This window comes from Bacillus rossius, chromosome 10, assembly GCF_032445375.1.
Source record: "Bacillus rossius redtenbacheri isolate Brsri chromosome 10, Brsri_v3, whole genome shotgun sequence".
Lineage (NCBI taxonomy): Eukaryota > Metazoa > Arthropoda > Insecta > Phasmatodea > Bacillidae > Bacillus > Bacillus rossius.
The window spans coordinates 58,546,972-58,562,487 of NC_086337.1; the positions used below are offsets into that span (position 1 = coordinate 58,546,972).

The 15,516-nt window shown below is 45.5% G+C and overlaps 1 protein-coding gene across 7 annotated transcripts in view; it reads right to left on the reverse strand.

Moving 5' to 3' along the window:
* LOC134536272 (glutamate-gated chloride channel) overlaps positions 1-15,516 on the reverse strand; it is a 108,817-nt gene that overhangs the window by 28,818 nt on the left and 64,483 nt on the right. For 6 of the 7 annotated variants that reach the window (XM_063375990.1, XM_063375995.1, XM_063375991.1 and 3 more), the window contains 2 exons: positions 9,137-9,247; positions 6,849-6,961 (listed from right to left, as the gene is read on the reverse strand). In XM_063375990.1, the coding sequence (XP_063232060.1) occupies positions 6,849-6,961; positions 9,137-9,207 (184 nt within the window). In that variant the 5' untranslated portion in view covers positions 9,208-9,247. Of the gene's footprint in view, positions 1-377; positions 438-6,848; positions 6,962-9,136; positions 9,248-15,516 lie in introns of those variants that run through there. The other variant, XM_063375996.1, reaches the window with a different exon arrangement.

Below are 15,516 nucleotides of genomic sequence, written 5' to 3' on the forward strand. Positions count from 1 at the left end.
AACTAATTAACAAATTTTGATTTGTAACATTAAGTTGGGAATAAAAATATGACAAATGTAATACTAGATCTACATATATGCAATTGGCGCTACAATGATGTAGATTTGTTCTATATTCTTGTAAGATTAAAATTATTTAGTTGCTTGCAAACACCAAGGGTAAACATTTCAGAAAACAAACTTATATTGTGAGACCAGAATGCTAAGTATAACATAATATGGTAGCAATAAATGAAGATATATATATATATATATATATATATATATATATATTATATATTATATATTTACACCAATAAGGCAACGTTAAGGGTATGTACTCTCGAACTCATGATCATGTATTGTTACTTGTATGAACACTCTGCCTTATGACTCACCGATCTGGATGCTTGTGGCTTGCTTTGAACTGGCGTGATGTAAGAACGGTTGTGTCTCAATATCTTTATTGATAAAGTCTTGTATAGATACACAAAAAATGTTTAAATGAGCCAGAAATATATTTAATAGTTCTATAAATTGTATAGACTAGTATCAGTTTTGTCCTTTGTGATTCCAAGGCTAGTAAAAAAACCTAAATATAATACGTATTAAATATTTAAGAGTGTTTATTTAATATTATTTTTTGTAATTACGTGAAAGAAAACTTTTATTGAAGTGAGAGGGTTTTAAAAAATATTATAAGTTATAATCAAACTTTAGTATAAAATAGAAACGTACTCTAAAGAATATGATTGAATCTTAAGTGACGTTATATATTATGTTCTTGTTGGCGCGCGGAGTTTCCGAGGTTGGTCGGCCTGCTAGGAGAGCGGTGCGCTATCTGGTACCTGTTACTGCAAGCGAGTCGAGTTAGTGCGCGCACTCGCCGCTCGCCGCGCCAGCTGCCGGGCGGTGTCGGCGGTGGTGCGCCGGCGAGCCACGGGGAGCGCTCGGAGCGCCTCGCCGTAGCACTGGTCTGGTTCGGAAAGCCTTCTTTTTACAGACGAGAGACCCAAACGCTCGATCGTGCATCTTCGGTTTTTTTTAAATTTTTATTTTGGCCAACTCATGATAACTAATGGTCAATTAGGTTAGGTTAGCAACATTATAAATACTTTAAAACATTGTGGACGGTTGAATTGGTTAGGATAGCTATATATTATATGTATATAAAGTCCAAAACTAATCTTCTTAATTCAAATGTAATGGCATAATTTGAATTTTTATCCAATTTAATCGTTTTGTTTGTTACTTATTGAAAAATAAACAATCCTAAATGCAATACAACTAACGTTCCCAGCAATGAGCAACCACAAAAAAAAAGTCTATTCCTTCACGTATTTGATATTTATATTTATTTTTTGCATTTTTTATTCCCTGCTAGTTTATTTATTTGACCTGGCATTTAGGCGGGGTTTAGGTCGGCACTTATTTATACGGGAAGTAAAATAAGTAAATATTTTTCTAGCTTTTGCCATTTTGTGACGAACGGCCACAGAGTATCGGAGACGTCTCTGTTCTCGCTCTGAATGTAGTTCTTTTTTCATCCTGTCAATTTTCTTAGCGCGCATCGTTAAAATTAATTTCTTCGTAATGCGCCTAAAGAAATATAACTTAATATATATATATATATATATATATATATATATATATATATATATATATATACACACGTGGCGAGCTGAAGACTTCGAGTGGTACCTGGTTGGAAAAAAAAAAAATAAATCTCAAAATTTAACGCTGCCCAAAACTGACTTTGGCACAATAAAACTCGGTGTTTAGCGGGAAATTTAGTGTAGAATTTTCTGGGAAATGAAGTACAATGATGCAAATGAGAATCCACTGGCAGATTGACAGAGAGCTGCAGTGTTCAGTGGAGTGAGTGCGCTGCAGTCGAGAGTGCAAGATGTACTCTGCTCTGGAGTAGCTGAGAAGGAAGGCGAGTCGAGGTCAGATTAAAGACCTGGTGAGGGAGGGGGGGGGGGCGTGCCAGAAGGGGGAAGGGGGTATTGAACAGGGCGTCGGGGATAGGGAAAACTGCCAAGGAGAATTAGGGCGGAAACCTGGCCAAGGAGAAAGAAGGGGCAGAGCGCGCGGGAAGAATGCAAGACGCACCGAAGAGCAACTCGGAACAATAGAGTCCGTGCGAAATAACGACGAATGAGGGGAAAAGGAAAGGGGAGGGGGGAATACAAGGATAATAGCGAGAATGATGCACACCGCACATACCGAGTCGGGCGTTGAACTCTTTAGAGTGCAGGGGAAGTAAAGAACATCCGCAACTCTGGTTCATTTCTTCACGTGAAATGTCATGCGTGCCTTCTCAGTAGTAGCTTTGAATATATATACTGTATAGAAGTAGCGAGTGAATAGGATTTACTCTACGTCTTTCAGAAGCGTATGATGAGCAGCTTGGGAACTTCACCGCTGCAGTGCGCTGCCGTAACGTCCTGTATCGTCTTAGTTGTTATTTACACGTTAGAGCGCAGCGCTGTCGCCCGCTGTCATTTCCCGCACCCCTCATCCATCATTCACTGCAGCTCAACGTCGTTCAACAGGAGGGGGAAGGGGTGTTTGAAGATTTCGACACTTGTCCGCTAGGGACCACCACAAGTTGATGCCCTAGAGATGGTGGCGATTGCGGCGGTGAATTAACCAACTACCTCAAAACCGTATTAGAAATTTTAACCTGGGCTGGCGATTTCTATACAGTATATATATTCAAAGTTAGTAGTTTGTTTAAAACTTCTTTGCTCGTAGCCTGGGTCGACGCTCGAGCTCTGTATGCGCGGGGGCGCTAAGGGTCAAACGGGCCCTCGCATCGCACGTACCTTCGCCTCTACTGACGTGCAGTGACGCGCCTCTATGGAACTTCAAGTGGTGACCCTGTATGTGGTGGGATGTCAAAGACAAGTGCCTAAGGCGCCCGTTGAACAATTATGAATACAACAAAACACATTAATTTAATATATACGAAATATTCATCAACAAATAAATACTTTATCAATAATATGAGCTGGAACTATAGGGCTCGTCAAAATATTCCTCCATGCATATTATCTTTGCGTCACGGACTCGGCAGCACTGATGCTAGGAGAAACAGGTTAGCAAAGAGCAATGACAACGTGAAGACAGAATTATACAGGGCCAGTCAGTGAGTCAGTGATGAACGTATTTATATCATTTATAAGGCTGCCTGAACTTCCTTGCACCACTTACAATGCTGTGTTTAAAATGAATCACACATTAAAAAGCTCGCAAAAAAATTGTTTGTCTGTAAAGTCGGTTTATGGACGATAGCTTAACGTGACAACGTCATAACAAAACATTGATGAAATTATTGCATACTTTTATGAATAAAATGGAATCATTTTTATTGAATAATCACTATTTTGTATGGATACAAAGAAGGAGTGAAATGAAATCTACAATTTAATTGATAAATTTACTTTTATTTGCACTCATTAATTAAAATATGTTTATTACTTTAACGAAGAGATTATTATTTTAACTATAACTTTTATACATGTTTGCTATTCAACTTCTTCCAATCTGTGTTATTCTGTCAAGGATAGGACGATGATAGGAAAAGTAGGAAACGAATGGGAGTGTTTCAAGTTTAATGTGCCTCGAAAAAGTCAAATCGATGGTTGTTCCAATCGAGTGGAAGAGAGATAGATGCGGCGCAAGCGTACAATGAGCGTAACGGGACTCATCGTAACGGGACAAAGTGTGTAACGGGACACTTTTTCGTGCATGCAGCCGGCGTTCATCGATTTATTAGATGTTGTCAAGTCAAAAAAAAAAGTGCGCAACTTATTAAGTTACGTACTGACATTGAAAATTAAATTTCTTGACTAATTGAAAAACCGCTGTGCAGGCGTCTCATTCATAGGCACACGCTGTCTTGGCGAGGTGCTCCAATGATCTGTCCACACGCCACCCCGCCAGGCGCCCACGGAACTGACAGCGAGTGGTTAGTCACGTGGCTTCGGAGGAGGAGCATCTGTTGTTTGTCTGTCGCGTCATTGGACGGCGTGGAGCAGGCTGGGAGCTGTCATGTGGTGTTACGACCTTGTGGACGGCAGCGGGGGCTCGGGGTACTAGCGGGGACACAGGTCGCTTGTCGAAGAAGCATTCCTACTTTACAGACGAAGAGGGAAAACTTACGAACATAATGAAATAAACTATATCCGCACCAAAGCTACTTCTAAACGTATGCTCGGAAACGAAGTGCAGTGTTTACGACGACGATGTGTTTTAAATAATCACGTGGCGGAAGCGAATATAAGTGTGCAACACATGGCGCATTCCGCCCCTACAATCCTGACACACCTTTGTTACCTTGCTGTTTCCACTACAGCAAGCCTATGTTGGAAACTTTTTGACGTGATAACGTCTTATAAATCGATGAACGCCGGCTGCACGCACGAAAAAGCATGACTCATTGTCACGTTCCGCCTGAGCCGAGCGTGCAAGAACCGGCCAACCACCGTGCGAGAAAATCTTCTATAATATCAAACAGGTTAAGGCGGGCTTTTTAAAAGCATCAATTTAATCTTATGACGTTATTACGTAAGATTATCGTCCGTAAACCGACTTTACGGACAACCTCCTTTTTTTCCCTTTACTCGCATAACACTCGCCTACGTTTGGGACGATGTTGTTTAGCCTCAGCCAGTCAGCCACGACGCGACGAGATGCCATGCCTCCACGTGGACTTGGACGGTTGTCGCACGGTCGGGGAGGGGAAGGATGGAGCAGGGGAGGTAATCCCTTGGAGGAATGGAGCCGGAGCGCTCCGCAACTTGTCCCAAAGCTGGATAACCTCGGAGCGGGATCTGACTGATTGCTGTATCGACCAGCGCCCCTCCTGCGCGACTACTTCCTTGCCCTCTGCCCCCCACAAGCCGCTGTTCTCTGTTCTGTTCGCTGCCATGTTCACCTGGGCTCAGTTCATTGCGGCTTCCGTCCCACTCGCACACTCGGCTGTTTCATTCTCTTGTAATCGCCCTTCATTAAGGGATTTTCATTTTAATTTATTCCGATAACTTTCCTGCGTGTGTTCTTGGTAGAGACCGGAAAAATTCGCTGATTCATTTCGTGATAGGCTAAAATTCAAACATGTGAACAATTCTGCTGGTTCTGCTATTGGCTCGCAGTTTAACGGGATCTCTCTAGGCAAATGACAGACTATTGACGAAAGAAGCCTCGAATCACAAGCTACCCAGTGGAGACGCCTCACAAGTTAGCACCCAATGAACACGCGTGTTTGCTTGAGAAATGCAGAGGATAATGGAGGCTATCCTAGAGGTCATTGAATCCGCGAATTTTTCAGGTCTCTAGTTATTGGATCAAAGATTTTCTCACCAGAAATCCACTAAGAGTAATTTTACAACTGAAAAAGGCCACGAAAGTGATTATATTAAAACAGTGGCGTTACTCATAACTACTATTACATACCATCTGGTAAATATCTGATGAAAATATTCGTCACGGAACTTTATATGCAAGAACGCTATCGTGATGTGTTTACAGGAAAAGGCCTCAAACAATAGAAATGAAAAGAAATGAAGTAACACTCTTGGATTATGTTACCGAGTGCAATGTTTGTTAGACGGATCCGTATGGTATTCTTAAATCTTTATTTGTAACTTAATTATGGAGTTAATTTTTAACATTCAGCCTCACCAGAGCATGGGTACATAATTTTGCAATTTTCTTGTGGAATTTCTGATTACTGAATCACGGTCTGCAGATGATTAGGTACTCAAATTTTTGTAATTAGTTTTCTTGACGAAAGACTTGACACAATAGAAATTTTCAAGGTTGCCACAGTTAAAACTTGGCATATAATAAAAAAAAACATATTTGTTTTTCCGAAAAAAAGCTGTGACGGTATTTTTTTTTTTTCACTTATAAAAAATATGCAGAGTAATGAAGTAGGAGAAATTAATGTTTTGTAATTTAGCGACTTTGAGTCATAAGGCTGAGCGTATATGTTATACTTACATATATATCACCAAGAGTCAACCTTATAATTTCATCCCAGTCAAACGTACCTACACATCTATTGGCTTGGTGAACCCCTTAAGTTATAGTTTTAATATATTATTTATCCTTCCGGTGAACTTCAAAATTAATGTTTTCCCATCATGGGTAACACATAAGGAGCGTCGGTTTGGAACCTAAGTTGTTCTGAAACCGTTTAAATCTTAGCTGTCTCGTCATCCAATTCTCTGAGAATACTCGTACGACTCAAAATACCAGCCTATAATGTCTGTTAAAAAAATTTCAAGAGCCCAACTATTTGCACTCATGCATTTTCCTAGTCACATATTGAACCTTTTACCGATGGTAAATTAGTAATACTTGATCAATTTTTACTTTGATCACAATTATTAAAAATATCTGTAACATGTATAGTATTGTTTAGTTACAGATTACAGCATTAATCCACAATGAAAAAAATAGAACTATGTTTATTATTCCTACTGACATCACATAAGCCGAACTTTTTTTTTTTTTTTTTAAGTTTTGTGTGTACACATAGTACTCAATAAAACCTGGGGTTTCTGCGAAATAAGAATTTTTTTTAAATAGCTTATGTGCTAGGACTATATGCAAACATATAAAAAAGAAACTTAAATAATGCTTATTGTCGGGATTTATAATAATTTGTACCAACTACTAATAATTTTTCATGTTGTTTTCTGCGCTATCCGTCAAGTAATTAAATTCGTTCAGTTCTGGAAGAACTTGTGTTAAACACCAGTGCAATGAAGGAGCAGTATTGCAGGCACGGGAGTATCGTGTGTGGTTGGTGGCAGTGGCGGAGTCCTGGGGTCCCCCGCTACGGGCGCACTCACCCGTGCCGTTGGCTCCAGAGGGCCGGATGCGGGCGTCGTAGCGGCCCGGCCCCAGGATCTGGTCCAGCACTTGCTTCTCCTTCTCCCTGAAGTTCACCTTGCCCTGGTTGCACCTGTCGCACACAGCACCACCGTGTCGCACACAGCACCACCGTGTCGCACACAGCACCACCGTGTCGCACACAGCACCACCGTGTCGCACACAGCACCACCGTGTCGCACACAGCACCACCGTGTCGCACACAGCACCACCGTGTCGCACACAGCACCACCGTGTCGCACACAGCACCACCGTGTCGCACACAGCACCACCGTGTCGCACACAGCACCACCGTGTCGCACACAGCACCACCGTGTCGCACACAGCACCACCGTGTCGCACACAGCACCACCGTGTCGCACACAGCACCACCGTGTCGCACACAGCACCACCGTGTCGCACACAGCACCACCGTGTCGCACACAGCACCACCGTGTCGCACACAGCACCACCGTGTCGCACACAGCACCACCGTGTCGCACACAGCACCACCGTGTCGCACACAGAACCACCGTGTCGCACACAGCACCACCGTGTCTCACACACAGCACCACCGTGTCGCACACAGCACCACCGTGTCGCACACAGCACCACCGTGTCGCACACAGCACCACCGTGTCGCACACAGCACCACCGTGTCGCACACAGCACCACCGTGTCGCACACAGCACCACCGTGTCGCACACAGCACCACCGTGTCGCACACAGCACCACCGTGTCGCACACAGCACCACCGTGTCGCACACAGCACCACCGTGTCGCACACAGCACCACCGTGTCGCACACAGCACCACCGTGTCGCACACAGCACCACCGTGTCGCACACAGCACCACCGTGTCGCACACAGCACCACCGTGTCGCACACAGCACCACCGTGTCGCACACAGCACCACCGTGTCTCACACACAGCACCACCGTGTCTCACACACAGCACCACCGTGTCGCACACAGCACCACCGTGTCGCACACAGCACCACCGTGTCGCACACAGCACCACCGTGTCGCACACAGCACCACCGTGTCGCACACAGCACCACCGTGTCGCACACAGCACCACCGTGTCGCACACAGCACCACCGTGTCGCACACAGCACCACCGTGTCGCACACAGCACCACAGTGTCGCACACAGCACCACCGTGTCGCACACAGCACCACCGTGTCGCACACAGCACCACCGTGTCGCACACAGCACCACCGTGTCGCACACAGCACCACCGTGTCGCACACAGCACCACCGTGTCGCACACAGCACCACCGTGTCGCACACAGCACCACCGTGTCGCACACAGCACCACCGTGTCGCACACAGCACCACCGTGTCGCACACAGCACCACCGTGTCGCACACAGCACCACCGTGTCGCACACAGCACCACCGTGTCGCACACAGCACCACCGTGTCGCACACAGCACCACCGTGTCGCACACAGCACCACCGTGTCTCACACACAGCACCACCGTGTCGCACACAGCACCACCGTGTCTCACACACAGCACCACCGTGTCGCACACAGCACCACCGTGTCGCACACAGCACCACCGTGTCGCACACAGCACCACCGTGTCGCACACAGCACCACCGTGTCGCACACAGCACCACCGTGTCGCACACAGCACCACCGTGTCGCACACAGCACCACCGTGTCGCACACAGCACCACCGTGTCTCACACACAGCACCACAGTGACTCACACCTTTGAATATATATACTGTATAGAAGTCGCCAGCCCAGGTTAAAATTTCTAATACGGTTTTGAGGTAGTTGGTTAATTCACCGCCGCAATCGCCACCATCTCTAGGGCATCGACTTGTGGTGGTCCCTAGCGGACAAGTGTCCAACTCTTCAAACACCCCTTCCCCCTCCCGTTGAACGACCTTGAGCTGCAGTGAATGACAGGGGGGGTGCGGGGAATGACAGCGGGCGACAGTGCTGCGCTCTAACGTGTAAATAACAACTAAGACGATACAGGGCGTTACGGCAGCGCACTGCAGCGGTCAAGTTCCCAAGCTGCTCATCATACGCTTCTGAAAGACGTAGAGTAAATCCTATCCACTCGCGACTTCTATACAGTATACAGATATATTCAAAGCTCACACGCAGCACGCCTGTCTCACACATAGCACGCCTGTCTCACAGCTGTGTGCGAGACAGACGTGCAATGCGTGAGACGGTTGGCCACATCTCACCAGCCCGGAGGGTCTCGGGACCAGGCCGGCGAGGCGTGGAGACGTGGCGGACGACGTACCGGCTGAGTTGCGCGAGGCACGCGAGCAGCAGGAGCAGCGAGGCGGTGTGGGTGGCCAGCCAGGTGGGCATCTTGCAGGCCCGCGCCGCCCCCGGCCACCTCAGCGGCCACCTGCAACCAGCACACGCCCGGTCTATCAGCGGCCACCTGCAACCAGCACACGCCCGGTCTATCAGCGGCCACCTGCAACCAGCACACGCCCGGTCTATCAGCGGCCACCTGCAACCAGCACACGCCCGGTCTATCAGCGGCCACCTGCAACCAGCACACGCCCGGTCTATCAGCGGCCACCTGCAACCAGCACACGCCCGGTCTATCAGCGGCCATCACGCCTCTCCGACATTCAGTGTAACAACCACTAACAAACTGTTATGCTTCATTACTCTACATTCTGTGTTCTTTTCTGTTATCATACTAGATACAAAACTAATTGTCTGTACGAAACGATATAACTTAAAAATTTGAAATGTTATTGACAATATATCCATACGCAAGTCTTAGATGGTGACCACAAGTCTTTATTTTATTACATCTCAAGCATTTACGATGATATGATAATAATTATATACCAAATGTTCGTAGCAAGTGTCATTTCGCAAAAAACAAAAACAAAAAAAAAACAAAGCGTCACTGTGAACTTTTAAATTGTTTTCATAACTAGTTCACAGTACAGTCAACTTGATAATAAGTAGATGAATGATCGTGTATACTAACTTAGCATGTTTTAGAGTCATGATTCCACTTTTTTTTTTATGCTTCAATCTGAATGTAAAATAAAATTATGTGGTTTACAGGGATGTTGAAATGTAACTAAAATTTTAAAGTAAATTTTAATAAACAATAATTTTTTTCATCTTCTGCATCTAAATCATGTGTGTGCATAATGATATTCGTTCCACGCGAACGAATTCTTTGGCACAACTAGTGTAGAATATTAAATTTTAATAACTATTTACAGTAAAGTTGGCACAATTGGAACACAAAAGTTTTGCTAAGTCAAGACAAATATTTTGTTGAATGAAATTGGTGGTATTTTTTTTTTTTTGCAGAAAGACAAACCAAGACTGCGAAACTAATAATGTTGTGTCTATCTTAGGCCGCACGACCTGGATACGTTAATGCTCTCCAAACACCTGGATATAAACACCTCACGGTGTCTCGGCGGTCACAGAGACTATAACTGTATCCCGCGCTGCAGAGGTGCAGGTCCGACGATATTCCTAATGACGCTCCCGTCGCTCGACGCCAGCACGGGAATGCAGGTCTATTTTTATTCGAGCGTGAGTGTCCAGAAATGTGGAAGAGCTGATCTTGGCGCATCTCGGCAGTGACACTGGGGAGTGTACATACCCTTCACCCCCCCCCCCCCACACAAACACATAAGTATTCAGGATGCACGATCTTTTCACAATTTTTATAACTTTCTTCCATTTCCTGCTATCCGTGACCTTTTGACACGTATTAATACTTCCGTAACAGTAATAGTTTTTGCTATCGAAACCAATGAAAAATAATTTTTTTTGGGGGGGGGAAATAATCTTCTGTATAGATTTTAGAACTACCATGAGTAAAGACCGGAAAAATTCGCGGATTCATTTCACGACAGCCTAAAATTCATATAGTTATACCTCAGTGCTGCCTCTGCTATTGGCTCACAACTCACCTGGACGACTCTGGGCCAGTGAGAAACTCTCAACCGAAGCTGTGTCGAATCACAGACCGCTACATTGGGACACCTTCACAAGACAGCAGCCAATGAGAGGGTGACATTTGACCGAGTGTACGTAGAACTATAAAGTTCATCCTAGAGGTCATTGAACCCGCGAATATTTCCTGTCCCTAACCATGAGTAAATATTTTAATCAATAACTTTGAGATTTCCGTAAAGTTTTCGGCACATAACGTCAAGGAAAGAAACGAAATATACGCAGTAAGAGTGTGAATTCGACAGAAAAAAGTTGGCTGGAGGTTTATAACGAAAAATTATGTTGATAATGTATGATACCATTTATGGTCTAGAAGTGATTTCTTTTAAGTTAAAGCTGAACAATTGGTTTCAGATAAAAGATAAAGTATTTAATATGGCACACGAAGCATTTGACTAATGTTTATTTTGACAAAGTTCCAACAAAACTTATCGCTGACGTACCTACAATGTTTTCATTTAAGTATTTAGGAGTTACGCCCTTATTTCCCATAAAATTTTTTTGTGACGTGAAGAATTAGTATTCATGTCAAAAATTAGGAAAAAGCTGGACTTGTGTTATAGCTTTAGACCTTACAATTCTCGAGAAATTCAGATACAAATATTAGAATGAAAAAATAAATGCAACGCCTGGCATCTATGCAAACACACAACACTAAGTATGATCTTGTTATAATGGGCAGTAATATTGTTAAGTGAGGTATGCACCATTGAAGGTACTTAAAAGGAAACTATTTTTTATATAATAAAACCAAATAAACTGCATGATAATATTAGTGCACGAAGTATATGACGCGTCTAACATACATATCATGACATGAGAAAAAAAAGAGTTCTCACTCTTATTTGTAAGTAAATGTGTTCTTCCAAAAAAATATTGATTATTTTTGTACAATGATTTCTCTGCTAAAGTTTTCAAGTAAGTATGTGTTGTTTATGATTCCCGTTGTCTGTATTTAATAAAATTGCACACAATATAAAAGGCGCCTTTTGAAATGCGGTCACTTTAGTGTTCGGGAATGAACACGCGTATTAGAAGCGTTTGGGTCACGTGATTGTGGTCTTCGTGGGGGACGCAGGTCAATATGTCATCAGCAGTAACGCCCAACAATAGCAATGAACTTAGTCCACAGCACGGCGAAGAAGCCTCATCAGTGAACAGAATGTATTCACCGAGCTCTCGAAGCACTGATAGTTGTCCAAGATACAATTCTGGGCACTCCATCGGGCGAGAACAATCTACAGGGGACATGGCCTGCACACTCTGAAGATGGAGTGCATGCATCACATACTGCCGCAAAACTCTTAAAACAGCAGTCCTCTGTACAGTGTTATAATAAGAGCTGCCAGCCGTGTATTTCTGTTGATAGTTGCAAAAAATAAGTTGTTCAGCTTTGACTTCAAAGGCGTATACCAGTCTTAGGAAGCACTTAGGACCATATGCCATGTTACACGTTTACAAATGAACATGCAGCCGTAGTTTTTTCGGTCGAATTCATCATAAATACTCTTACACACACATAAAAAGTTACTGAGTCAGCAAGGACACTTCAAATCGAAACACATTCTTGCTCTGCTCCTTTTAAAATTTTAATTTTTTTTTACACAGTGACACAAACACGCTACACTTTATGTGAAATATACCACTCACAAGAGCTAATTGACGTACTTTATGTCTCGCACGGGATTTATACTATATAAATAATTTTTTAAAACTTGTTTTTATAAATGGCATGATGTATGAAAAATTTATTTATGCCTAGGTGAAATCTAATAATAAAGTAATAGAAAATAGTACATTAAAGTTAAAACAATGACTAATAGTTAAACAGCACGGGCAAACACTGGCAGTGAACAGAGCAGGCAGCGACGAGGTTGCGGTACTGAGGGGCTGGGAGTAGGCGGGGGAGGGGAGGTATCGGAGGCTGTTGTTTTACTGCCGCCGTAAAGCGGGACTCCACCGCTCGACACCTCTCACCGCTGATCCCTCAGCGATTGCGACGATAACTCCCGAGGAGCTGGGAGGGGTTGGCTGTTGGCCGGGAGCCCGCTCTGCTTCTCTGTCACTCTGCCTCTCTGCCACTCTGCCACTCTGCCACTCTGCCTCTCTGCCACTCTGCCACTCTGCCTCTCTGCCACTCTGCCTCTCTGCCTCTCTGCCTCTCTGCCACTCTGCCTCTCTGCCACTCTGCCTCTCTGCCTCTGCCTCTCTGCCACTCTGCCTCTCTGCCTCTCTGCCTCTCTGCCACTCTGCCTCTCTGTCACTCTGCCTCTCTGCCTCTCTGCCTCTCTGCCTCTCTGCCGCTCTGCCTCTCTGCCTCTCTGCCTCTCTGCCTCTCTGCCTCTCTGCCTCTCTGCCTCTCTGCCTCTCTGCCTCTCTGCCACTCTGCCTCTCTGCCTCTCTGCCTCTCTGCCTCTCTGCCTCTCTGCCTCTCTGCCTCTCTGCCTCTCTGCCTCTGCCTCTCTGCCTCTCTGCCTCTCTGCCTCTCTGCCTCTCTGCCTCTCTGCCTCTCTGCCTCTGCCTCTCTGCCTCTCTGCCTCTCTGCCACTCTGCCTCTCTGTCACTCTGCCACTCTGCCACTCTGCCTCTCTGCCTCTCTGCCTCTCTGCCACTCTGCCTCTCTGCCTCTCTGCCTCTCTGCCTCTCTGCCTCTCTGCCTCTCTGCCACTCTGCCACTCTGCCTCTCTGCCTCTCTGCCTCTCTGCCGCTCTGCCTCTCTGCCACTCTGCCTCTCTGCCACTCTGCCACTCTGCCTCTCTGCCTCTCTGCCTCTCTGCCTCTCTGCCTCTCTGCCTCTCTGCCGCTCTGCCTCTCTGCCTCTCTGCCTCTCTGCCACTCTGCCTCTCTGCCTCTCTGCCTCTCTGCCTCTCTGCCTCTCTGCCTCTCTGCCACTCTGCCACTCTGCCTCTCTGCCTCTCTGCCGCTCTGCCTCTCTGCCACTCTGCCTCTCTGCCACTCTGCCACTCTGCCTCTCTGCCGCTCTGCCTCTCTGCCTCTCTGCCTCTCTGCCTCTCTGCCGCTCTGCCTCTCTGCCTCTCTGCCTCTCTGCCTCTCTGCCACTCTGCCTCTCTGCCTCTCTGCCTCTCTGCCTCTCTGCCTCTCTGCCTCTCTGCCACTCTGCCTCTCTGCCTCTCTGCCTCTCTGCCTCTCTGCCTCTCTGCCTCTCTGCCACTCTGCCTCTCTGCCTCTGCCACTCTGCCTCTCTGCCTCTCTGTCACCCTGCCTCTCTGCCACTCTGCCTCTCTGCCTCTCTGCCTCTCTGCCACTCTGCCTCTCTGCCTCTCTGCCTCTCTGCCTCTCTGCCTCTCTGCCTCTCTGCCTCTCTGCCTCTCTGTCACCCTGCCTCTCTGCCACTCTGCCTCTCTGCCTCTCTGCCTCTCTGCCACTCTGCCTCTCTGCCACTCTGCCTCTCTGCCTCTCTGCCACTCTGCCACTCTGCCTCTGCCACTCTACCACTCTGCCTCTGCCACTCTGCCACTCTGCCACTCTGCCTCTCTGCCACACTGCCGCTCTACCACTCTGCCACTCTGCCTCTCTGCCACTCTGCCTCTCTGCCACACTGCCGCTCTACCACTCTAGCTCTCAGCCTCTCTGCCGCTCTGCCACTCTGCCTCTCTGCCTCTCTGCCTCTCTGCCTCTCCACCACTCTGCCACTATTCCCCACCCTGCCTCTCTGTCACTCTGCCACTCTGCCTCTCTGTCACTCTGCCACTCTGCCGCTCTGACACTCTTCCCCAATCTACCGCTCTGCCACTCTTCCTCTCTGTCACAATGTCACTCACCGGCGCCCTACGATGGCATCATTTACGTACTCAGGGACAACATTATTTCCCTTATATTTTCGTGGCGTGAAGGAATATTGCGATTTTCTAAGAAAAAAAAAAGACTTTTAATAATCATGTCATAAATTACGAAAAGGTTTGCAATGTGCTTTTGCTCCAGACCTCGCTGTTTTAAAGAAATCCAGGTGGAAAAGAACGCGTGTAACTCAATATAGAAATGAAACTTCTTTGGCAATTAAATCCTCAACTCGTAGGTAACTTTATCGTTAAGGGATAAATAGACCGAGGAGGAAAAATATATTTTCTTGACTTTCAATTTTTAAAAGTATTTAAGAATTTAAACGTATTTTGTATTTATTAGATATTTCATTTAAATAAAGATTAATTAACAAACACGATTTGACTATAAAACAACCGGTAGAGATTCTTGAAATCATTTACAGTAGAACCTGTCATATCCAACCATGACGGCACCGGGCCATGGTCGGAACGGCCAAAAGGTCGGATATCCGTAGGAGCAAATAAACGCCTTTCCCAGCTATACAGTATGTAGGTACAGTAATACAACTTTATTTGTAAAAATGTCGCTGTACACATTTCAAACATTTACTTTTGTTAAATTATAAATGAGAAGATGAATAAAATGTAAGCATACCTTATTTAAAGAATTCAGTAATGTTTTTTTTGATTCAGTCTTGCCAAATTTTGATTTTGCGGAAGTGTCCCTCCACTTTTTTTTGCCCACAATACATTACGTTACGTTACGTTAAAAAACATAGAACAGTACAAGATTATAGTACGAACACATTCTACACCAACAATCACGGCTGAACTGACAGTTTGCGACACGTAAACGGCAAGCCTTCATTTCACAGACGAGAGAGCCACACCC